Here is a 27344-nt window from a genome sequence, read left to right as displayed (position 1 = left end):
ATTTATCTAAACTGATTCAGTTTCATTATACGTCAATTGATTTTAATTGCATAATAATTTATAATTCACTTAAAACTGCACGTCGTTGCCCGGATGAAAGTCAGTACTTTTAATCCAAAGATGTTTCTCTTGCTCTTTGTATCATACACGCATCATTTTCATCTTTATTGCGTCTGTGCATCGCTGGAAAACCCCAATACTCTGACACACAGTTTCAAAGTGTGTGCACGTCTTTCCGAAAGCTCTTTCAACTTCACAAAAGACTTCCAAAGCTGCTCAGTTCATCTGTCTGTCTGTCATGACGTCATGTACGTTTAGTGTGCGTGACGTAACACGTGCACTAAATACTAGTAAAGCTTCAGCACAGCCTGCTGTGAACATAGATATCGATGACTGTGTAGTTGTATTAAGTCAACTAATCAAAATAATGCAAAACCGGTGGGCAAATTTGTTGAGCAAAGCTGTTAGCTGTTAGCTGATGAAAAGTGAAAATGGATGAAAGCTAGCTGCAGACCCATAGGAAGGCTGTTATGCCTATGCGCATATGCGTTTGACTTAAGGTCTGGCACAGGAAATGAGTGAGGTCTCCCCTGAGGGTAAACATCTCTGTAACGACCGAGCGCGCGTTTCTACATCTCGCTCGCTGACCTCCACGCATCCTCTGTACACGCTCGCGTACACCTTCACCAAAGCCTGAGCAGAACGTTCATTGATTCAGTGAACTGATTTGTACTCTTTTCTCCCACATTAAATGACAATAAAACGTAAGAAGAATAAATAAAAAAAAAACATTTCCAAAAATAAGGATCACAACAGTTGCAACAGCAAGCTTTAAGTAACAAAAAGTGCAATGTTTAAGGTCAACATTAGTACATTTCAAATTTAAGTTAGAATCTGTGCTTCCCTTCATTTCTTCAGCGCACACAAAGTTGAAAGAGACGTCTTGGGTTTTGCCAACTCAAAGTACTGAAACTGAAGTGTTTCCTCCGTGTGCACCTAAGAGATTTATCATAAGCTGCCGTTTTGGCATAGACGCTAAAAGCCCGGTCTGGACACAGCTGCAGAAATACAGATCCATGATTTATCATTTTTACACAGCTCAAATACGTCAGCCCCTTTCTGAGCGGGAAAATCCTTTCAATTCTCCAGCTATACTCTCCTGTTCCCTCCGATTCAGGAGAGGTGGACGGCAAAGCCGTCTCCTTCACATGAAGGAAAGACAGATAGTTAGTAAGTAAAGACCAAATCTCAGAACAAACCGAGCATCTTGATAAAGAATAAATCTAGCTTTAATTGGACCTCTCTTTGTGTGCTGCTTTTTTGTGTGTCTAGAATTTGATTTAATATGCTGATGTTTAATAAGGCTTTGTGTGCGATCGGTGTCAGTGGTCAGATGTGAATGTCTACTCTGACCTCCAAAAACACATTCACTAGTACAGTGCTTCTCAACTGATTTTGGGTCAGAATTGTACGTTCTCGCACGTATGCTGAAGTGTTAATCATGCAAAGGTAAAGGAAAAAAGTTGATTAATATTAACATCAACTGCTTAAGCCCAGCGATACGCAAAATCATTCACATAATAAGCTGAAAAGGAAAATCCAACATTATATTTCGTAAAAACGAAACAAATTTGTGAATGTGGATTCAATTTGTTCATTTTACTTCTTTTTTTTTTTTTTTTTTTTTTTACACTATTTGCATTTAGCACAGATTTTCGGAACAGAGCTGCCAGTTGAGAAACTCTAGTACACACACTCTTATAAGCTCGCATGTCTCAGGCAGATGCGTAAACATGATGTTGTTTGATAACCATTTACATGTGCAGTTACATTTTTGTAACTCAAGACCTGTTCCAGGAGTTTCAGGGACTGGTCTGTGCAACACTCAAGTAAAAAAAAAAAAAAAAAAAAGGCATCTTTTGTCAAGCAATCCACAAATTGGTCTTGAGAGTCACTAAATCAAGGCCAGAAAGGGAACACCTACAGCGGGGCTGTAACTTCATTCTAAACATAAAGCAAAGTCCATTGCATTGAGACGGTGTCGAACTTTGGAATGTTCCAGCGCTGTCTGCCATAAAATTCATTATTAAACTCTATCAAACATTATGTGCTATTGGCCTCAGCTCTGTTCCAGAGAATACTTGAGAATTTATGAGATAGTGTTTGTAGTAAAATTGCCATTCATCTTGAGAAAATTAGCGCTCTGTGGTGTTAACAAATGGTTGTCTTTTGAGCCAAACAACTATATGATAAGAGCGAATGCTGTTTACATAGTTTCAGTCTGAGTCTTGCGCTAGACAGTCTATTTTTGAGACGCCAAACTGGTTTTGCGCAATGCATGCACTGGATAAGACTAATAAAATCAGGCTAGTAACAAGGATTATGATATAAACAACTAATGATTGTTAAAATAATAACAATAAATCTTCAGCAAACAACATCCAGAGAAAGCAGACTTTAAGTGGCCCAAACCGCATTTTATTGCATATCATAGAATTGTATGAAATGAAAATAAGCATATATGAACATCACATATGGTTAGTGGGTAAAATAATTTTGCACAGCAAAATATATATGAAAAAAAAAATAATAATTAACATAGTTTTAAGAATTTATTGATGAATGGTATATCCTGATTTTATACAAGCAGGGTATCAATCCCTGACCATAAAACAATGTCCAGACATTTTAATATTGATTACTACATTATTGCCATGTAAATAATGCATTTATTAACAAAATAAAAAGTAAGAAAGAAAGAAAGAAAGAAAGAAAGAAAGAAAGAAAAAGAATCGAGTCCTGCTTGACAATATATATCTAAATAAGATTATATCCTTTAGTTTTCAGCAAAGCCATGACGGGTGCCTTTTAAATTAGCGTTCTAGATTCCAATACGTGACATATAATTTGCTATAAGCTACATTTAGTGCAACTCATTCCAGATAGGTCAGATTTTATATCAGACATTTTTTTTTTTTGTTTTTTTTTTCTGAATGCATGATTTTCCATGTTGACTTGAAATTCTACTTTTTAATACTTTGGTTTTAAAAAACAGTAAATGGCAGGCTACAACAGGAACGACGACTGTCAAACTGTTGTTTTCATCGCAAGTACATGCTGCAAAAAGCTCAAGTTACGCATGATAAAAATCCAGCTGTACGCAAACTTGGAGCTTCCCCAAACGTCTAACAAAACGATCAGGCAACATCTAAACTCTAAGTCACCTTCTCCGTGTCAACCTGTGGCATGGGCTACCTCGAAATGTTCTTACATGATGCAAAAGGAAAACAAAAAAAAGTAGTTCATTTCAGAGTTATCAAAATGCAAAGGTTTGACATTAAATACACAAACCGCTTCGAGCAACAATACTGTTTAAGTCCCAGAGGGAGAATTCCTTTTAGAAACCAGGTCCTTGTTCTCTCCCCTGCAACACTGCTTCCCGTTGGCTCTCAAAAGAGAATTAACTGTATGGAAACTGCATGGATCAACTTTTTCATGGGCAGGATGATGGCATGATGCTCCTTTCACTTTTTTAGTCCGTACTCCAAAAAAGTGATCGGGAAATAAAAGAAATGTATGTACGCCATGCTGAGCAGAAGTTCTTTTCCCGGAAGAAGTTCACTTTAAGCGCATAAAAAACGGAGAGGAAATAAAGGAAAACAAAAAGACCATACATGTCCAGCATGCAGGCACTTCAATGGCATGTCTCTTTATATCGTCTATAGATTCTCATGTAAAGTCACAAAACAGCAAGCAGAAGGCATGAGATGATAATGGGGGAAAAATCCTCTGACTTTGGCAAAAGAGCAAAAAATATATGTAAATGAAAAATAAAAATAGCAAACTTTCTTTATAAAAAAAGTAAAAGGTGAATGACAGTCAATATGGTGAGTGTATGTGCATACACATCAAAATATTAACTTATTCGAAAATAATATAAATGCATATGACGGGGGGAAATCTGTTTGGTTGCACAACAAGCCCCCCAAACTCAAGACGAACTTCTTTAAAAAAACGTTGTCAGCCTTGGTCTAACAACCCCCAAAACTTAAAACAAAAAAAAAAAAACCCTTTATCGATTTCTTTCTTAGGCTTTTTAGGGAACTCACATGAAAAACTCCGGGGACGAGGGGTTGTTGTCGCTGCTCGACGAGTTTTCTCGGAAGCCGCTGCTCACGAGCTTCTCGTACTTCTCCTTGTACGCGTCCCTCTCCCGAACCAGTCTGGAGATCTCTTGTTTGAGGTGGTCCACCTGCTGCATGAGCTGGGTCTTCTCGCCCTCCAGCACGTGCCTCTGCTGCACCCTCTTGTAGCGACACGACTGGGCATAGCCTCTGTTTTTCAGGGTTCTCCTCTTCTGTTTGAGTCGGATCACCTCCTCTTTGCTGACGCCGCGCAGCTGCCGGTTGAGCTCCCGCACGGACATCGTCACGAGTTGCTCGTCCGAGAAGCGGTCGTCCAGGTGGGAGTGCTGGTGGTGGGTGGCGGACGAGTTGCCGCTGGACTGCACCCCGGGGCTTTGGTGCTGCTGGTGGTGGCTGTGGTGGTGGTGGTGGCTGTGATGGTGGTGGTGGTGAGGTGCCCCGTTCTGAGCTGCAGCGGCGGCGATGACTGCGGACACCACCGCGGCGGCGGATCCCATCTCCTCCCCGGCCACGGCGCCCCCCGGCCCGCCGGCGCCGCTGAACTGCTGCCCTCTAGCATAGCCGTCGAAGCTCTGGAGCTGATGCGTGCTGCTGATCAGCGCTTCGACCGCGTCCTCGGGACTGAAGCCCAACGCCTCCGGGTTGAGCTGCTGCTGGTAGCCGGTCATCCAGTAGAAATCCTCCAGGTGCGCCTTCTGCTCGCTCCCGGAGCCCGGGCTGGGCGCCGAGAAGCTTGGGGAAGGGGGCACCGAGCTGCAGGGCGTGCTCATCGGGGTGGAAGACAGGGAGCCCCCGGCGATCAGGCGGCTGCACTGGCTGATGCTGCGATCGGGCTCCAGTGGCTCTTTCTTCACCTCAAACTTCATCAGATCGAAGTCATTAACATATTCCATGGCCAGGGGACTGGTGGGCAGGTCGGAGCTGCTCAGTGCCAGCTCTGATGCCATCCTCTTGCTGCCGACCGTCCTCCAGAGCGGGTGAAGCGCAGCTGTCAAAGCGGGCTGGGTCGGGAGACAGTGAGCCAGCTTGCTGATGTTTAAAATGCTTTACTCTTAGCAGGAAAACAGGCGGACCGCACAGGACTTTTTTCACTGCGCTCCTAACTCCAGATTACGAGCTCTCCTTGGCACTGCCTGCTGCAAGGATGCATCGGATCTCTTTCTCCTCTGTCTGCACGTGAATTTCGGCCCTGGATTTCAAACATTTAACACTTGGGAGAGTCCTCGTGAGCAGGCATCATCATCATCATCATCATCATCATCATCGTGGTCAAACGGGTGAGTGTAACGTGAAGGAAGTGAACACGGATCGAGCTGAGAGACAGTGTTTTTGAACTCGACACACACTACAGTACACTTTAAAAGCATTGCTGAGTTTTATAGCCGCCGTGACGTCAGGCTCGGAGCGAGCCAATGGGGTCCTCGGAATCGCAGAGCTCCTTAACATATGGCTTCGGAAACCAAAACTTTTCTCGTCAGCTGACTGTCATTTTGGAAAGGCTGGTGGAGGAAAGAGCCGAATGGACTTAGAACATTTAACTCTTTCGTCCTTTTTTTTTTTTTTTTTTCTTCAAAATGTGAAATTCTAATCCTTTAGTAACACCACTGTCTAGACGCGTGTGTGTGTCTGTAGAGTTTATTAATAGTATTGTTACTACTATGTTGTTACAGTATTATGCAGCGCATTTCTAATGTTCTAGTGTGTGTGTGTGTGAAGTGCACACTAGAAAAGCACTTCATAATATAGTATAAAAAAAAAAAAATCTCCACATAAAAACACACGTCTAGACTCTTGTGCTACAAAAGCAATTGCACATTTTGAGAAAAAAAAAAAACAAACAAACAAAAAAAAATATATATATATATACACACACATACACACACACACAGTAGTCAACATTTGCAGTGGATCAAAAAAATCATCAAAGTTGTCCTAAGATAAGTACAGGTTTGTTTGTATGTTTTGTTAATGAAAGGTTTTGATCCACTTCAAATGTTGACTACTGTGTGTGTGTGTGTGTGTATATATATATATATATATATGTATATATATATATATATATATATATATATATATATATTCACTGTATAAACTAGCTATTCATTAAATTAATGGTGTGCCTCAATTAACAAGTAATGCATAACACATAAACCCCTATAATGGAAATTAAATATTTTCCATTAATACAATTATTTGCAAATAATTAGTTAGGGATCTTCTTGAATAAATGGGCCTTTTGATAACTCAACAGTGCCACCTATTGGATAGAAAGAGAATGGTGTGTGTGTGTGTGTGTGTGTGTGTGTGTGTGTGTAAGTACTGTACCTACTTAACCAGAAAGTAATTTGGGGACAAATTTGTACAGAAGTGAGCAAAACTCACTAACAAAACCTCACAAACATTTGTAAAAAATTGTATACAATGAAGTCAATAAAGTTTTATTTTAGTAGTTAGTTTATATTATTTATAACTTGAGTAGGGTCACAACAACAGAAGTAAACAGAAGTGTGTGTGTGTGTGTGTGTGTGTGTGTGTGTGTGTGTGTTGGGGGGATATACAGAGTCTTTGTATAATGCAATCAGATCTATTGGAAAGTGAAACTTTATATTCACATTTATGTAGATTTGAATTAATGAATGGGGTAGATGACATTACAGTTTCAACAAGACAGAGAACAAATCATTTGTAGTTGTGCTTACACTGAACACAACAGCATTCACATGATGAGATATTATGAGAGACTGTCTGTTCTTTTAGGGATCGACAATCAAATGAGAAATAATCCACTGTAGTTTACTGTACATTTTTTTAGTCAAATACCTGTAAGTCTGTTAACATCTCAAGTGACTACTTTTATTTAGGTAAAAAAAAAAAAGGCTTAATCTGACTTAATTAATCTCGCCACATTAATTAACTAATCAATTTAATAAATCAACACACGTTGATCCTAATGGTAACAACTGCACATTTGCACTCAAAACGACACCCTTTTCACCCAAAGTCAGAGCTGAAGTGCATTAGGCTGTAGTTCAGTGATCAACCAAATGATTCAAGCAGAGATCAAGAGAACAGCTATAAAACTTGTTTATCAGTTCTGTGAGATCTGCCTCATCTAGTCATATATTAAACTACTCTTCTGTTCATTGCTCTTTTACTGGAGGTCAGGGGTCGATTATGGCAGTATTTCTTACTGATTTTTTCTCTCCCTTTTATTCTTTAAGTATTCATGTAGCAGGAGCACAGTGTAAAGTCATTTTTGCTTTGCATAATATACCTGTCTGATTAATTAATGATCCTGTCTCGATCTTCAATTTCACGATCCTTGTGCTCTCGTCTTTCCAGAATTTCAATTAACGGCTCGGTGCCACGCTCTGTAGAGTAGTAAAACAGAATGTAAAATCCGTGAGGATATGTCCATGCAGTGTTAAGTTGCCCATTTAAGAAAACTCTTATGTGACTTGTGTTCGGCTTGATTCTGCACCAACCATTTCATACCCTGCACAAAAGCCTATAATCATTTACTCAGTATCTTTTCTGGCAAAGTCTATAATCTCATGCTTGGGATCCTTGGTATTTTTAGAGGTTGGACCGAGACGAGCGTAATGATCTCTGCGACCGGTGGCCATGAATGATTACATCAATAGCTGTTACTGTATGTGTATGTGAGCTGTATTTGCATTAGACTAACTCTGCACTTGCCCTTTATATGCTCTGACCAAGCAATGCAGATGCTAAGTTTGTTCAACTGTAATTACACTAGTGTAAGATAAGCTAAAAATAAGATTGCATTTTACTAGACATTGTTTATTTGACAAAACGTAATAATTATTGTATTAGAGACAAGAACAAAACAAAAAAAAAAAAAAGAAAGAAAAGAAAAGAAAAAATGATCATCCTGTGAATAACAGCAAAGTTAGGCAAAATGTGCCTCATAACAGCACACAAATATGAAAGTATATCATTTTGCTTTGCCTAAATATGTTTCAAAGTTGTATGAATTAATGACTAAGTCTTATATTGCGTTCTAACTATAGATTTTCCAGGTGTCAAGTAATTTGTCTGAAAGTGAAAATGTTGACTGACACCACACAATCAAATAAATAAATAGAAATGGAGCTTCCTAAAGTACATGGATAGTAGCATCATGAAAATATAGTGTAACCATAAAATGATTTAATTTCAAATGCTTTCTTGTACTGACTTTACATATGGATTGTGCTTTTCTATTTCTTTTCAAACCACACAAACACCCACACTGTGTGCTTACCCCACAGTTCAACCACAGATGCAACAAAATGCCTCGGCAAATTACTGTAATCTTGATTCTGTCAAAGCACGTTGGTGAGAAAATGAAAAATGTTAAGCATCGAGGACTTCACGGAGAGGATGTGACTCCATGACCCCAAAGGCACTCCATTTGCAGTCTAGCACAAGCCCAAGTCATGAAAGCCCTCATTCTTAATCAAATAAATAAATAAATAAATAAGTAAGAAATAAATGAACAGGTTGGAAGAGTTACATGCCAAATTGAGTCTTTGCACATACAGAATGAAGGAAAGAAAGGGGGTAAAACTGAATAAACCTGGGACTGAGAGTCAAGAGCAAGTGGGATCCAGAACAATGGACCAACAGTGGCAGGTTGTGAATGTTTGGAAGAAACTTTATATTGCTCTTGTCCATACTTATTATTTATTCACATATATTTATTTTTGATTGATTCATCTGACACTTTAATCCAAAGCAACATACAATAAGCAATTTGTACAATGCCAGGTTTATTAGAAATCAATGATCAATGACCAGGAAGCACTGTCAAAAATTCTCTATTAAATAATCTCTATTAGAGTAGTCCATATGATGGAATCAGAACGTGACGCAGGCAAGACTTAAACCTGCGACAGCTCCGATGTGCATCACTCCTCTGCGTACAGATAAAAGATTCAGAGCATCCTGACTGTCTTCTCTATTGCCTTGTATGAGCGCTGCTCACCAGCACCGTTCCCTGGCGTAGATCGCAGAAGAGTGTTGTAGTCAGGATCGGCTCATTTGAGTACAAGTCAAGACCGAGCCTGAACGCCCCCAAATCCGTGACGAGACCAAGAAGAATGATCTTTGGCTCGGATCTGGGATGGATAGTCTAGTCTCTTCCTGCTTCCGGTGCAGAGGAGTCTCCTCCAAATTCTAGAGCAGGTCACAGTAGGAGGACACGCGTCTGGTGAACCGCACAGATGCAAACCTCAACACTGATAGACCAAGCGCTTTGAAGGACGTTTTGCTGTCAATCAAGAAGCACACAAATACAACACGTCACAGTAACACAGTGAATGAATGCACTGATGTAATAACATGTACCCTACAACCATGTACAAAATAAAGTATCAGAGAACTGAATGTCAATGTATGTGACTTTACTGTAAATAAGCTGACTTGTTCTTTTTCCACATCCAAACACTGTACATATAACAGTCCCATTAGATTGATTGCAGTTTTTCAATATATTGCCATATTGAGAAAGGATACTTGCTGTTCTTTTTATTTTATTTATTTATTTATTTATTTAGTAACCATTGCATTTTTAAGGCCTTTTACTGTTAAAATAGGGACTTTTATTTATTTGTTTTTTTTTATTGTAATTCTCTAGTTACTGTACCAGCCTATTCCTACACCTCTAAACCAGTACAGCAGAATCAGAAGAGAGCAGTAAAGGCGTCATTGATTATGAGCGTGCTGAGCTACTGTACATCTTAATTTAACAGTGTCCCAGAGAACTACAAGCTGTCAAAAATACTGTAAGCTTAATGACTTCAGAGAGTTCAAGGGTTCACCTAATGGACCTTTTGATATTTTTTGCAAGTGTAGCTCACCAGTTGAAAGTCAAATGACATGAAGCTATACCGCCGTATAGTTTGTGGACAGAATTTTCCTCCAGACGTCACCTCATGCACATTTTAAGGCAACACAGGCATATTTCAGATATTTCAGGTATTTTATATGCTCTGCTGTAAGCTCAGCAAAGATTCTACATCAACACAGATTTATTGATGCTTTTTGATGGAGAATGAGTGAGGATGGCAATAGGATCAGCCAGTTATCGCTTCCTTTGACTCTCAATTTCACATAAATGTCTTTTTGGAGACGCAAAAGATGCAGTCATACTGAATGAAATACGTAAGGGAACGTCGGCCAAAGGTTGTGCATCAACAAACCTGATTCAGCATTTATGAAAGACTGTGAGAGGTTTGTATATGAAAAGCGCGTGTAACCTTTTTTAGTCTCCACGCCGCGAGTATGATTATTAATCATAACGTGGGTTACAGGGTGGAATATATTTTAAACTTTATTAAAAAAAAAAAAAACAACGGCCCCTCTTCAGTTCACACATATGATCTCTCTCTTTACACATCCTCTTTAGAGCTTCACAGGGAGAGACTAAATGTAATATCACTAGCAAAATAATAATAACAAATGTATTTATAAATAAAATATTTGAAAACACAATATTTAAGTATTATAATCAACTGGTAAATTTCCTGAGGTGTCATATGAGGCGTGCTTTTCGATTGTTCCATTTCTCCAGCATTTCATTCAGGACTGAACTAGCTGCCTGTGGAGGGATCAGTAAGTTACTAGCTCACTAGGTTTTAAGAGCCATAGTTTCCTGCCATGGGTTGTATATTCTGTAGAACAGGTCAAATGAATGTGTAATCAATGGCTGATCGGACATTTAGTTTGTTCTTTTAGTTGAATGCCATCAGTGTACAGTAAGCTGCATCCAGACACCGTCAGATTGTTAGGTTTTTCACAGAATTATTTGAAACATACTATGTAGCGTTAACTTTTGGAGAGCAGTGTGGCGCCCTAGAAACATTTGAAATAGTTACAATAGATTTGGTTCCTTTTTGTCTCGTAGACAAGTTGTATACATGTGAAAATACTGCTTTACAGTTCTGTAGTGAGCATTGTATGTGATGACAAGTGAACTTACACATCCTGGATTTTTCTGTGCGTAAGACATGCTGTGGCATTGTAAGACATTACGAGGTTCTCCATGTGATGCATTACAGGCACACGGGTAAGGTCACTGACCTCCAGTTTTCGGTAGCTGAATTGACTTACAGTAAAATTTCCTCCAGCCACTTTACTCATATTGATCGAAAGGTTTACTTTGAACTTTAACCTCGTACCTCATCATAAATAAACAGCGCTCAGATGTCAGATCTTCAGACGAAGATTGATTTCCTTCAAAAGAACACTGCAGTAGACGGATAAATCTATCTGTGTTATTTGGCTAACTGCATTTCTCAATCTGACTCTGATTAATCTGTACATAGTAAGTAAACTCATGCTGTTTGGGTTTTTTGTAGTTCCACTCACTGATTTGGAAAACAAAGATAACAAAACCAGTAAAAAAAAAAAAAAAAAAGAAGCCCAAGATTGGCAGATTGTATTATATTATATATTATATTATATTATATTCTATATTATTTATTAAATAGAGGGTTATTAATGACACAATTTCAGAAATTCTGTGATCTAGATCTGTAAAGCTTCCATTCTGACCTATATTCACCGTGTGAGTTGTGGCTTGACCTGTGTGAACATATATGTGATTCAACTGAGAGAGAGAGAAAATCTAGTAGAGGAAGTTGGAAAACAAGTACGTGAGCGAGGGCATGACACTCGTGACAGAGCCTGAAACTCTTCTCGCATGCATAGTGAAGAGGATGTGATGTTCAAACGGACTATCTCCATGATCATATATGACAGAAACAGAGAAAAAAAGCCACTCAGCTGCGGTCGCATGAACTGCTCTGGTTTTGTAAAAACATGTTTTGCAGCATATTGCATGTGAAGTACCATGTCAACTCATCCAAACCAGAGTGTTTTTTTTTTTTTTTTTTTTTTTTTAACAGCAGAAGAGTCAAAAGGGGGTTCTTGAAACAGGGTTTAAAGACTTAACTGGAGTGAGTTAAGGAGACTGTGGAAAAGCAGGGAGAGAAAGAGCCAGCGCAATAGATCATTTTAAATAAAACTCTTTGCTCAGATGTATAGTTTTCATTACAAATGATTATTCATTGGAACAAAATTAACACATCTCCTCAGCATTCAGGAACTGAAATGTTGTTTGAACATTAATGTGTGTTGTCAGTGTATGTACAAATCTACCCTATAATGATAAAAATCCATGCAGTGGTTTTTAATTAATCTGTAAAAATAATATCCCCTTTTTCAAATCGAGCCGTTCTCAGATGTCTGTCGGTGTGGCGTCACACACACAGAGGACACGCCCACAATAGTTGATTGACATGAGCGTCTTACCTCAGACCAGCTGTAACAGTCCAGTAACTTTCCTTTTTTCGATGCCGAAGCAGGGATGTAAGTTAAACAAGAATATCTCCGATTGAGCGATTGAGGTGTTGTGTTGCTGGATGTAATAATGAACATAGTGGTCGTCATTTACTCCCGACATCTGAGCCGCTGAAGATGCAGTGGATTACGTTTGTTTGTGAAGGGAATGCGCCTCCCGATCTGCATATATCCGTCTATGTTCACGCGAATCATTCGTGATCCAGCTTCACTTACAGCAGAAGTGAGTATAAGCGTTTTTTTTTATGAATCTTTGCGATCGCCTTTCCTAATAACGTGGTAGTTAGGAAGTTTAGCGGCTAAACAAGATCGTCAGTCCACAGAGAGAAGAGAGGGGCGGGGCGAGCAGAGCTCATTTGCATTTAAAGGAACAACCCCTTAGAATGAGATGATTTTGGCAAGGTAAAAAGGGTGTTGTTTTACAAAAGCATTGAGAATTTTTAATCAAAGTATATTAGAGACTTTTCATTAAGACCCTAAAGAATCATATCAACTTGATATGATGACCCCTTTAAGAAGTACAGAGCAATGTTTCCAGTTGTGCAGATCTTTTAATTTCCTTTGAGTGTTTATGCTTATATGCATAGCTTGTTTTCGTGCTCAGTGATATCTGTCTATGAAACCCACAGCAGCGATCTAATTAGATTCTGAAAATAAGCCTGAATATTTAGCTCTACACATCCTTTTACACTATGAATCTTGTTTTACTACAACCATGTTTTAACCATAAATTGTTATAATGTTCCAAGTAAAAAGGTTTAAACGGTTTCTTTTATTGAGTTGTCCCCAAAGGTGCCCTAAAATTCTTCCAGACCTTCAGTTCTTCCCTAAACATCCACTATAATTCACTTGACACCAGTTAAAATTGGAAATGTAAGACCACCCTGTGACAAAAAAACATGCCATTATGAATCAAAGATCTTCCCTTAGAGTTTACAGAGGAGTGGAGTCGGATGTTCCTACACTCAGATAAGCAAAAGGGCCCTTGTGGAATCTCAATTTTCACCCGGCTTCCAGAATGTGGGCAGAGCTGTGAGTAATTACATTAATCCATTTATCATCCACTGGCCGGGCAACCTGGGAGATTCCGGCAGGGCCCAGGCCAGAGACCGGCGTTATGCCGGCCGTGTTCTGCTATTATTTATGTCCGTTTCGGGTGCTTTTGGTTTTTCTCCCACATTTAAAGGGCACTGACTAGATCTAACAGCAGTTTGGCCCACGATACAAACCCTGACCGTGACCTTGGCTCGTGCCCTGTTAACACGTCTGGAAACGAGCTGCAGTAAACCATCAGTATGACACAAGCGTGAGAAACCCATCAACAGAAACAAAACATTCGAGGACACAGAGGAGTCAAAAGGTTTCGGGTCAGAAGAGGCTACAGACCACAGTTCGAATTTTAAATGAATTGTTTTAGCTGCACTTTTGAGGCTTTCATAAATTTAGGAATAAGAAAATATTCTGATCCTGTATCCTGCTGATCCTTTTTGAAATAATATATAAATAATAATATTATAAATAAAGCAATATAGTAGATTACATATGTAATAAAGAATGTTTTGTGTTGCTGTTCTTTTGAACAGTTCTCGTTTAACCCTGTGCCACTTTGTATCTTCAAAATAATGAATTAAAAAGCAAAAGCCTTTTCTCATCACTTTGATCAAATGTGACTGTGTATCTAGCTGAAATGTAGATGAAGTCATGCTAGAGGAGAATATATTTAGGAAGAACCACAGTAGAGCAGTTTTCATTTACCACAACAAAAGTGCACCTTTGATGACATGACATGACATGCCTACACAAGAGGATCTGTAATGTCAGCAATTCAGATATGTTTCACTGATAAACCTATAGCGGTTTTGTGTGCAGGAATTGTGTGTATTTGCCTACTATAAAGATGACTAGCTGTTTGGTAGCAGCAATGACTGTAGTTTGTAATCATCTGCTTTCTCATTTGCTTTCCAGGAGATTTTTGCCACAGTGCCGATTCAGTAAGTTGTGCAGCTGCAGTCGAGTGTTAACTCTCCATCAAACCAGATATGCTGAATCGTTCTGACAGTCATTACTGTATCGTTGTACTGTTTTTTTTGTTTGTTTGTTTTTGTTTTATTCTGCATAATGTCAGCGTTTTGATCTGCTTTACACTTGACACGACCAAGTAATTCTGAGAAGAAGATAAAAAACCTAGTTGTTGTCATTGAAACAAGGTCAGTTTGAGCACACAACTTTTCATACCATTAAAATGTAGCAGTTAGAATTTGACCAAGATGTTTATGTTGATCTGTACAGTAACACACGACGCACACGTGACATGCACGCTCATACACACACACCGCACATAATAAGACATCCTCTGACCTTTCGTCACACACCCCACCAGAACAGTGATGAATCATCCTTTAAAAATAACCTTCAGTGTCGGGTCATTTCATGATTTACAGTTATCATCCACATGCAGTTATTACATTCATTATTTGGTCTGAGAGTGTCTGCTAACAGCAGTGATTGAGAGAGCCTTCTGTTTCTCTTCTAGCTAAAGATTTCCAGTTCGAGTGCTGTACTGCATCATAACATCTTGTATTTTCAGTTAAAAAAATCCTCTGCTCTTTGATCATATTACTGATTTCAATAATTCACCCAAGCCTCATTGTTTATACGTAGGTATTAACGTATAACCATTACAAGCACAAAATGAACATTTTCTGTATTGATCATAAGATGTACATAATTTAGATGTATTTCAACGTTTAAAACATACACATCATTACGTATTTTTAGCTGAAAAAATGTACAATATTTATGTATCTTTTATATCATTAATTTATTCGTATCAATGCATTTTTATCATATTTTAGACCCCTTAATTTACCCCCAAACATAAACCTACCTATTTTACAGCGAATATAAAAGGATATAAAACGTATTTGACTGAAATATGCATGGAAATGGCCATTTTAGTAAAAATGTAGCATATATTTTTATAGTTGCTTATCCCACTCCTACCTCTAAACCTAATCATAACTATTTCTGTACAGTATAAAGAAAACATGACAAACAGATAAATGCAATAAAATTCATTTATTTATTGCATAAATGTTAAAAGCTGTACCAAAAGTATCCAAATGGCGGAATACGGAAGGTTTGTGTGAGGTGCAGATCAGAATTTAAGTTGTTAATCGCTGAAAATATTATCCTGATTATTTTCCCGATCCACTCCGTGAAGGCGCACGCGTGTATCATTCAAACACACGTCACCAGAAACACGGCATGTCGTCATCTGTGGCGAATGCAGGCGAGAGCCAATGAGCGTTTGATTATTCTGCTGTAAAACCTGTCGTTGGAAGCGGCAACATTTTAATTTGTAAAGAACGCGTCAGCAGAGATTTTCTTACCATAGGGAGATGAGAGTCTGTATTACTTACTATTGAAGAAAGCGTAACGTCTAACTTGAATCACGTTCCTTAATAACCACTGAAATTTCAGTCAATGAGTTGTGCGACACTCAATGGCCATTTACGGATACCGTAGGAATGGATGAGAAGAGCCGTAAACTGAATCCCACCTGTTGCAAAAAGTCAGTGACTTCTCTTATAAATCTGCATGTTTTTCATGGTAAACTCTAAAAATAGTTAAAAGTTAGATAAAATAGTTTAAAGTAAAACATGTTGAAGATTAGCAGATAGGTTGTCGATTTATTAAATGATAAGCCGTTTCCTCTAAAAAAGCTGTTTATTCAGCCTAGTGACGCCTCTCTTCCATTGACATCCATTCAAAGAAAATGTCCTCTGGTCTCCTTTCCCACGTGCTGCCAGACCGGAAGCGTTAGCTTTAGCCGTTACGCTTTTTCGGCTAATGGTTGCAGGCTTGCCATCTAGTGGCTTTGGCATCATTTAAAGTGAAGTCTTATTTAACATGTAGGCCTATAGCAGAGATCACACAGAACAGAATAAAATATTATAATTTCATATTAAGCAAACAAATAAGCAATTTAATGATTCATAAGGATTCATTTTTGGGTGTTGTAAGTATTGTACGTTTACATACTGAAAACACGTCAGTATTGTATGTTTTAGTGCATAAGCAAGTAAATGCGTACAAATTATCATGAGATCACGTTGTTATAATTACAAACAGGTTTAATACTTTATATTATATAAATTACTTATATATATATATATATTTTTTTTTTTTTTTAAATTGATACCTAAATGAAACATGCTGCTAGTGCTGAGGTCATGGGTTCTTTCCCAGTTAAACTCGTGTTAATAAAACATATATTTTAAATACACTGTAAGACACTAATGCACCTTTAAATGAATGAATGAATGAATGAGTGCAATGCAAATTCTGATGAACCCAAAATGTTAGCGGTTGTAAACTTCCTTTTGTTTCAGAAATACACGACACAGATTCTCGTGAATTCAAGTGGACTCGAGCTGAATTCTTGTGGTTTGCAGTGGAAATTCCCATTTTAAAAATTCAGGACACCTGCAGCATAGATTACGAGGAATCTCCCTCCCCCATATCTCGAGAACAGCTGCTTTCCCCAAGGGCCTTCTCCAGACATACCAGCAGATTAGAGCAGTGGGCATTAGTGCGGTTCACTCCGAACCTTCCCCTCTCAGCTCATTCTCTGTCTATCTGTCCGTCGTGGCTGGGATGAGTGTGTTTGCATCTGCCAATCCTGTTTGTGTAATACGGGGCCCCATAAAGGCACACACAGAAGGCCAGCGATGTGAGGGCCTCTATCAGGTTAAGTCTAGTGTAGACAGGGCTTTTTTCAACTATTCTGCGCTCAGTCGTGAGACTTCCTGTCAAACAATGAAGCATCCATAAGACTGTGTTTGTATTAGACAGAGAGAGACATACTAGAATCACAACAGGACAAACACAAAACTATGGGCATGGAAACATGCATTGTGATTTATTAAAGAGTGAAATCTGTTGCTCAGGGTTATTGCTCAAAAGGCTGGCATTCTCATTTATACTATATATTTAATAAAAATGACTAAAAATGAACATGTTCTGGGGGGGAAAAAATCAGTACAAGCTCATTTCAACAATTCTGAGAAAGAATAACACTTCACCATGTAGACTAATTTGCTAACACTAGAATACATTTACTATACAAGTAGGAATATTAAACATTGTGTTTGTGCCTTTTTTAGTGGTTTAAGTGTTTTGTTAGAAGACGTAGTAGTGAAGGAAAAAATAATTTTAGTAGGTTAGAGAGATTAGAAAAGACTGATCTGAGTGATCTGTTAGTGGAGGATGTGTTCACGATCAGATAAGAAGGAAAAAGCGCCTCGTGCCTGGGCGGGTGGACGGATGTCCGTTAAAATGGATTGCATATCTGCATACAATTTTGGGGTGAACACAAGCATGGTTAGGTTTAACTGACAACATGGTGAGTTTTACAATGTGTGTGTGTGTGTATATATATCTATATCTATATCTGTATATATATATATATATATGGGCTGTCAGTTTAACAGTTTAACTTAATTAATTAGTTTAATTAGTTATGAAAAATAATGCATATAAAATTTCATATAGTTGATAGTGATGGGTTCATGGATTCTTTCATTTTGAACGGATCTTTAATGTGACTCGGGAAGAACGAGTCGTCTCGGGGAGTGATTCGTTCAGTCGCGCATGCGCAACATCCTGTTAGGTTCTGTACTGGAATTAGTTCACCTGTTTCGAGTCTTTGGGTTTTTCGAGTGGTTCGTTCATCTTATGGGGCTGTCACGTGATGAACGAACGACTCGAACCCGAAAACTTGTCAGATAAGAGGTGAGGTGAGCGAATCATAGACTAAAGACCCAGGTAAACAATGAATGAATCTTTTCTGTTTCTTATAGCATTATAGTTTTGTCTTGTTTGTAGTATGATCGGCATTTGTGTAAGCAGTAGATGTGTTAGGGAAGTGACACGTAACGTTTTTTATTATATTTTGCTAAAATGAACGAAATGACTCGAAAAAAGATTCGTTCATTTTGCTGAACGAGACTCAAAAGTCCGAGTCGGTAAAATGATCCGAACTTCCCGTCACTAATAGTTGACCGTTGACAAATGATGCAGGGCAACCCCTTAAATGCTGTTAGGCCCTAAAATGTAAAATATTGGTTAAAAAAAAAAAAAAAAAAAAAAAAAAAAAAAAGATCCTGTATGTCCTGTTTTGTCTCATATTTATATATCACATATCACACAATATCACGCGGGCAGCAAGAGCAATAAGACACAAGTGCTAATTTTGCCCCGATCTATCATGAGCTTAAATGTGATTTTATACAACAGTTCAGTAAATAAGTTGATATTGTGTTATATTTTAAACACACTATTATGTGTTTTTGTTCAATTTTGTAGAGAACATCTTATCTTTGAAGCCACAGCAGAATTGTTGCGTGTCTCAGAGCAACACAACGGTGTTAAGTTTCTGAATGAATCTGCGTTTTGAACGAATCGTGTGAATCAAAGAGTCATTTACTTAAACCCTCATGTCATTTCAAATCTTTTGTTTGTGGAACATAAAAGAAGGTATTTTGAAGACTGTTTTGGTTACCAGTGACTTTCACTGTATAAACCAAAAAAACGGAAATGTTTCTCAAATGATCTTCTTTTATGTTCCATAGTTTATGTTAGGCCTAAATGTCTATGTGTAATAAATTTTATGTTGAATTAAATAAAATAGTTCTACAATTTGTGACATCTACTTGATACGTTCTCAATTGACACATTTTTCTTTCCTCTCACTGACATCAATACAGAGGTACAACACACAAGTAGGGCTCTTAAAAAAATCTCAGCTTGCTTTCCATTTCATCTCTTTGTCTAGGACACACACACACACACGCTCAAGAAGATATTCAGACAATTATTATTATTATTTTTTTTTACTTTCCATACATCAGTTTATGAGATGCTCTCCTCAACCCACTGACTCTGATAACTGAAGTGGAAAGTCTGTGTGCGTGTTTCCTTGTGTGGTTAAGGAAATTAAGACGCGATCTTCAGTGTCACAATGCCAGACGTGTCTCCGGAGCAGCCGAGGGGCCTGAATCCTCCGGCTCACTTGAACAATGATCTCCAGTGGTCTGAGATATGCACCGTAAACCAGCCAGCATTCCTGGCCACAATTACAGAACCGAGCCATACGGGCCTGTCCAAAACACCTACACGTGACGGACAAAAGGCCTGACTGTTCGAGGACAAGGGATCTCTGATCGCTGGCCTTGTCACCCCTGCAGTCTCCTCCAAGAGTAGCGTTCAAATCATATTATCATAGTTAACTCAATAAATTGTGAAGACATTGCCTCTTGTTCTCCGATAATGAAATGTGCCATGATGTCAGAGAGGAAGGGAAGGTTATTGCTGTGGTAACTGCGATTGACCCTGAAATAATGAAATAAGCAAATAAATAAAATTCGGAGTAGAGTTTTGTCTCTTTTTGCGTTTCTTTCTGTCTTTCGAGGTTTAAAAACTACAACGACTATTGTAGTGCAGCTTCAGTTTGTCAGTTGCTCTAAAGTGCATTAAAAAAAAAAAAAAAAAAGCAAGTGCTGAATGTTGAGCCACTGGCCAAAAGCTTGTATTAGGTACATACAGTCATATTCACACAACATAATTATGTGTTAATGGTCTGCACTACCATTCTGAAGGGAAAAAAAACACTGGATGTAAGTCAGTTTGCTGTGAATTATTCCAGATGTAATGCAGAAATACATCTGCAAAAGGTTAGACATGGCTATATACATGGACCCATAAAACACTTATCACTGTAGAACTGGCAAAATGATTTTACTTTCATTTTAATATCAATAACTGTAGCATGACAGTGACAGACACGTCTATGCAGGTATGTGAACAGATGCAATGTATCGCTAATGTTTTTATTTATTTATTTATTTATTTTTAATCATACACACCACAATTCCAGCACTAACCCTGAAAGAGAAACCGACAACAGAAGAAGACCGAAAAAGAACTGTGACCAGCTGACGACTACTGCACCCTCTGTGATGAGAATTCAACATATAGTTTTGTTGTGATATGAACTGTGTTCTGATCATTTTGGCAACACATGGATTTGAAGTGTTTAGGTTCAAAGAGAGTATATTTGGTGTCATAGCCTACTGACCAAAGTAAACATCACTCCAAAGCCAAATGCTCTGTTGACAATTCTATAAATAACTCATAATGATTTAGCACCGGAAGTGCTAAAACGCTGACTCGTTCCTACAAAAATATCACTCTAAATTTGCTTTTTTATTTATGTTCCTATATAGATTGTCAGAAAAAGTTTAAACAAATAAATAAAATAAAATAAAATAAATAAATAAAACCAGTTCAGGAATTTAATATGCATATGCCTGCCATGGACCCCCCCCCCTCCCCATTCCCAAAAAGGCAACAGAGAGCTCCAGTGCTTCTGAGGACCATGAAAAGTAATCGCTACATGAATTTATTTCCTTTTTGCTTGTGCCAGAGACGGCAGTGGTGGTGACAGCCAGGGTTTTTCCTGTTGTGTCCTGGTCTCACTCCAGAAAGCTGTTAGACTCATTAACAGACTGAAAATGCAGCCCGGCCGCGTGCCATACCACCACTGACACGCTATGGGCTGGAGACACGTGGTGCGATGGAAAATAAGGCAAAAGATGGTCAAAAGTATACAATTCAAAAACTGTGAAATACAGCCACCTCCTTGTCGGCTCTGGAACAACATTCCTATCAGCCAATCAGATCTTGGGGTTATGGCCTATGGGCTCGAACAACAGTCTTACAACATCATGGGTTATTTGATTAGGGTTAGGATTACATTCATTTGACAAGACTGACCAAACATGTCCTACTCGGCAAAATCAAAGTTTATAATAAGCATCTATAGTAAATTATTTATTGTCATTTCAGAGAGAACAAATACGAGCTAGAAAAATGAATTTTGACTGTAGGCATGCAATTCTCTTTCATTCCTTGTTTAGCTCATAGAAACAAATACATATTAACAGCATGTCACAATCCAGGGGAATGAATCCTCTGAAAATTAAAACACTTAGCTGGCAAACACCTGCATTTGACACCTCATTCGTTGAAAAAAAAAAATCAAAAGGTGAACTGTTTCTTTATAGAACAGGTGAGCCATGTTCACAAAAAAACACTTGATTATAGCTTTAGGTGTCCTCACTCAGGTGTGCATGTTGACAGCAAAGCCTTGGGTCGATCCAGAGCTCATCTCTAACTACTGTCTTTGTCCTGCTCAAGCCAGTAAAACCGAAAGCAATTGTTCCTCCGTGTCTGATGCTCAGTATGAATCAATGCGTAGAATCAAATATCATCTATAAAAAAACTCCTGTTAAAACAGAAGTTTTGTGAATAAATTCCCATATAAACAGGGCATGAAGCTTTGAAGTTCACTCTGTCACATTGTTTTGATACAGTAACCGATAATAACAAGTTACCACTTTTTAGCCTTATTTGTTTTAACAATATTCCGGAATATATATATATATATAGAGAGAGAGAGAGAGAGAGAGAGTCAGTATACAAAGCACAGTGAGACAGGCACATGACACTCACATGACTCATGTGAGAAACACAGTTTTACAGGTTGTTGTATCACCCAAGCACAAGCTATTTGTCACTTCTGGGCCTTGATTCATTACATGAAACAAAAGCGTTTCTCCACTCCTCAGGTCGGCTCGCAAAGAGATCGGTAGGAAAACTGGAGCTGACGTACACTGAGAGGTCAGAGATCACGCAGGGCCAGGCCTCCACCCACAGGATAACACATAAATTCATTCCCCTAAGGCTGAGAGAGTCAAGCGCGTACATGAAAACCCTGCCGGACATGTCTTAATTATAGTGAACTTGAACATAAGGCTTACTAGATAACACCCTAGAGGACAGAAGCCTATTACTTTAACCAACGCGATAACAAAAAGAACCGTAAACTGAAGACATTTTGGGATTCGGTGAAGAGTGACATGATATTATCGGGGAAGGAGAGAGAGGAACAAGACAAAGTCTAGTCTTGACACTGTATTGCCCACACCAGCTTGTCAGAACACATCTAACCACTAACCACTGTGCCACGTACTGTGAACTACTGGCACGGTGTTTTGCGTCCGATTTGGAGCTTGACAACCGGTCACGATACAGGCTTGGGACGGCATGACAGGACGTGAGTGTATATGGTGGTGGAATTTTTAGTTTTGGCTGTACTATTCCTAGGAAATGCCAAAACCCTGAGAACAAGCGTGTGGCCTTTGGAAGAATCAGGGGCAGGATCCCTGGTGAAAAAAACAGCATATGCTGGTTAGGTATGTTTTGATGCTGGTTTAAGCTGGTTTATGCTGGTCTTAGCTGGTCATGTTGCTGGGCATCAAAACATACCTACCAGCATATGCTGTTTTTTTCACCAGGGATGAAGAATATTCAATTAGTCTTCTAACAAACGACGAGTTTCGGAGATGTTTAATGAAACTATCCCGTCTCTTCACCGTCTTCACCTCGTACTGCTTCGCCCTCCCCCACCTACACGGAAAGCAGGACTTTGTCCCGTAGGCAGACGTCACCGCTAATAATTTGTTGCAGAGCTTTCGGCAGGTTCGCCTGCTCCAGCACGGATTAAAATGGAGCCGGTCAGTGGGGGATGGTGTTTTGCGATTGTAGAGTTATTAACAGGATTTGCTTCAGCTCAGTATATCAAAGTCTCCCACTGCGATAAACAGTCAGCACATCAGCAAATTAAAAAGTTTCCCACAGGTGTGTCATCTCTCCATCTACTGACCAAGGAATAAAGCACTAATTGCTTTTAAATTCTGTTAAAGGGCCATCAAATTAAAGGAAGAGGAAAGAAGGGGTTTTACTGAGGGTTGAGGTGCTGTGCAAGGCTGTAGTGTTATTATCCCAGAGTGGTCAATAACGGCGAGATCCATGCAGCTACTGTACAAGGACAGGATGCAATATGAGCCTTTCAGCTTTCTTGTCACTCATATGAAACAAGACATGTAAATCAAAAGGGTGAGACTAACAACAACAACAAAAAAAGTTCAGAAATGTACAAATTAAAGTGGAATATAAAAAAAAAAAAAAAACGGCATTCCTCAAGCATAGAATAGATTTATTTATTTCCTTTTTCATGCAGTATTAACCCTTTAAGTGGCACATTTCAGCATGGAAGGCTCTGAATCAGGTTCATGCAGGCAGATCTAAACTATATTGAAGCTCGCAGCAAAGCCGCAATCCATAATCCACATTCAGAAACTGCACTCGCAGAATTCAGCAGAAATCTCTGCAGCGGGAGTGTGGAATCATTACGCAGTGGAGACCAAGCTTTAGAATTACCGTGGCCATTCTGGTTTTGTTCATCATCAGTATTCATCAACACACATCACTAAAAGTGTGTTTGCAAAGCTTTTATTGCAGTTCTGACAATTTATCATGCCTTACTGACACGATCAGACACCTCGCAAATGTTAGAATCCTTCTGAAGGAATGCAGACGATGTACTTCCACAAAAGTACTCCTTGAATAGGGAATTACTGACATCTCAAAATACAGTCCCGAGTGCTTATCACCATACTGACAACTGGCTCCTTTTGAAGGTGGGACTTTGTCCTCTGTATTGCGTGTGACAGTTGGACAGTGGACTGTCTCGGTGTATGGTCTTTATTTTCCAAGAAATGTAAATTATAAAGTTATTTGTGTAAAATCATCCGGTCTAACTTTACAAATGGACTTGAACTTTGTTTTGGAGGTAAAAATGTAGATGTATGTTGGGATTCCTTTAATGTGGTCTGTAGGACAGATGTACATCATTTCTAGAACATGAACGAGGTTAAGCCAAAGCAAGAGCAAACCATGAGATGTCTTTCAAAGCAACTGGGAGGAAGTGAGTTACATAGAGAAAACACCTCTGTACATTCCTAACAAATAAACCAGAGTGCACATCCTTTGCGATCCACTGCACACTGCTTTTGTGCGTCTGTCAGTTGAACCTTTGAATATATCTGTGGTGGAGAGTGGCTATGATACAGACACACTACAGAGTAGATGTTTAGTGCTAGATGACAGGATGTCTAGCATGCAATGCATCATTTCTCGGATCCTGTCTGGTTACTGAAAACCAGTGACTGACATTCGGGTTAACGGTGCATGGATTTTTTTTTTTTTCTGTTCTTTTTCTTTTCCCGTTTGAGCTTGATTTGAGCCAGAAAACACTCTGAGTAAGGGAATTCAGTGACTGATGGTGGACTGTATTGTCAGTGTGTGTGTGTGTGTGTCTATAACACCTATACTCTTCTGTTCTCAGGAGTAAAATAGCGGTTTTGGCGGGATATGCCGGTAATACACACCTTCTTGGCTGACTCACTGAGAGAGAAGTGGAGGGGAGACAGGAGAAACAAAGAGATCATTCTGTGTGCGGAGGAGCACTAGTTAGAGTACACCTGCTCCAGATACATGACTGCCACTCAACAGCCACTCTGTACTAACCGGCACCTAAACCCCGCGGGTTACTGCACTTACACACACTGCCCTATAATCAGACACACTTTGATGGGGGCAGGGGAAGAGGGCAATTTATTTATTTATTTATTTTAAGTGTTCATTTTGTTTAATGCTTATATTCTAATCTCTTCGAACTGTAAACAATATTTTGTTAGTTATTCAAGGAAAATTAATACATAAAAAATAATAAAATAAGATCAAATAAAATAACCACTTGATGTATAATGTCTGCAAGCATGGTGGCACCACACAAATGTTTTTAAAACTTCTGTTCAGTCTGCATTTTTTATTTACTTGCAAACAAAATAGAATATAGAGAATACTGGATGAAAAAAAAAAAAAAAAGTTTAATGTTTTAGCCTAAAACTTTATCAATACAACAAAACAAACAGAAAAACAAAAAATTCTAGGCCTCGCAAACGGCGAACATATAATCAGATTTGATCCTGAATTCTGTAAATTTCATTCAACATCAAAAGTGAGGAAGAAATCAGAATTCTGTATTTTAAAATTATATATATAAAGTAGAATTGTGAGGGAAAAAAAAAAAAAAACAAGAATTATGAGATAAAGTGTCACAGTTTCCTTTTTTTGTATGTGTGTGTGGTGGAAACAGGCTCCCATAGTGTCCCAATACTTTAGTCTATATAGTGTATATACAAAGCAGGATGCACATATATATATATATATATATATATATATATATATATTGGTTACACATTATCCCAACATTTTACTAACTATAAGTAAATCTGCAGCTACATGTCAACTAACTCTCATTAGACGATTGGTAGACTGTAAAACTAGGGTTAGGGTTAGTAGAATAAGTTAACATATACTCACAAAGTTACTTATAGTCGTTACTTACAGTAGAATGTCTGTTGTAGGGCCATCAGAATAAAGTGTTAGCAGATATTAAGCAGTCAATCTACTGGTCCTCTAATGACTGCTAGATGAGTTGCAAAGTAAATTATAGTTAGTAGAATGTGTAAAGTGGATGATCAAAATAACGTATTACCTTTTGTGTGCTTATGGACATTTTAAATGTATATTAAATATATATTTTCGCGATATGATTTTCCTAGATAAAATGATAAATGAAATAATGATTAAAATAAGTTCGATATAATTTTTATGCGCCAAAAGCGGAGCGAAACAGCGCCACTCATTTGAATCGCGCCACACGGACCGTTTATCCACTCTGACCACAGTTCAAACTACACATCGCCATCATTTACCGTGGATTTACTGTAGTAACACTCACTGCACCATGATATTGTGGCAGCAATGTGAGATATTCACATTGAATGCCATTACAGGAGTAATGCTATATAATTACAGTATGTATGTATTTGTGATTAATCTATAGCATGTGTGCATTTATACTGAATGTTTTTAGACTACCGCTTTCATACAAATAGGTTACCTATAAAACCATGTAGTTATATTTTTACCATGGTATTGAGGTACAATTGTGTGTGGTTTTAACTGTGTTTATCATGATTTAAAATGTATGCTTGCTACTATAGGAAACCAATGCTTAATTAAATGTTAAATGCTAAAACAAAAAAAGTGATATTATTATTAATTATTATTATTATTATTATTAATATCAGACAACCCAAACCTGTTTCTTGATTTGAAACAATATAACTCATTAGAACATGCAGAAATACATTTTTTCTATTTAGATATTTATTTTGTTAAGGTCTGGTTTCTACAACTTTCACTTTGGAGCAAAAATCTGACTTTAAACTTGAAAGAAATAAAGATTTGACATTTATCGTGATAATTATCCATATCGACTGATATGAAAAAAATATATCGCTCAGCCCTAGCTTTGTGTAATTTGTAGGAACATGTGTGAACATTTCTCACATATTCATATTTAGAATGATTCTGTGCACACCTTTATAAACCAGGCCCCAGCTTTTCCAAACATTCCCTTGTTTCTCATTGTTCACCCCGAACACCGCAGGACGCTGGTCGATCAACAAGCCACGTGTGTACGGCAGCTCATAAACGTACACACAAAAATGAAAAGTGCCTGCTGTACATGATGCAACACATTATTTATACTGAAAAGAAAACAGGGAAGAAAAAAGGATGAAAAAATCCTTTTTACCATATGAAGGGCTGTAAACATTTTACTAGCGCTAACCATTTAATTTAAGTCATATAGTCTGTGGCTTCTATCCAAAGCGGTGCAGCGTATTAATCATTTATAGCATCTGGAGAGCACAAACTGCACTTCTGGAAGCTTCCATTCTCTCATTACCGCTCAACAGCACCGCAATAATTACACACAGTTTGCTGCATGGA

At 38.3% G+C, this 27344-nt stretch overlaps 1 protein-coding gene across 1 annotated transcript; it reads right to left on the bottom strand.

The window, feature by feature from the left end:
- Positions 1-2456: 2456 nt before the first annotated feature.
- mafa (v-maf avian musculoaponeurotic fibrosarcoma oncogene homolog a (paralog a)) lies at positions 2457-5481 on the bottom strand. Its single transcript, XM_051134307.1, has one exon. The coding sequence runs from the start codon at positions 5090-5092 to the stop codon at positions 4106-4108; it is 987 nt and encodes a 328-aa protein (XP_050990264.1). The 5' UTR covers positions 5093-5481; the 3' UTR covers positions 2457-4105.
- Between the last annotated feature and the right edge of the window lie 21863 nt (positions 5482-27344).

This window comes from Labeo rohita, chromosome 18 (genome assembly GCF_022985175.1).
Source record: "Labeo rohita strain BAU-BD-2019 chromosome 18, IGBB_LRoh.1.0, whole genome shotgun sequence".
NCBI lineage: Eukaryota > Metazoa > Chordata > Actinopteri > Cypriniformes > Cyprinidae > Labeo > Labeo rohita.
The sequence above is the reverse complement of the archived record's forward strand: the minus strand, read 5'-3'. Positions and strand labels throughout refer to the sequence as shown.

Excerpts from the sequence above, each read along its gene's own strand:
- mafa (XM_051134307.1), bottom strand. The coding sequence starts at position 5,092 with ATGGCATCAGAGCTGGCACTGAGCAGCTCCGACCTGCCCACCAGTCCC.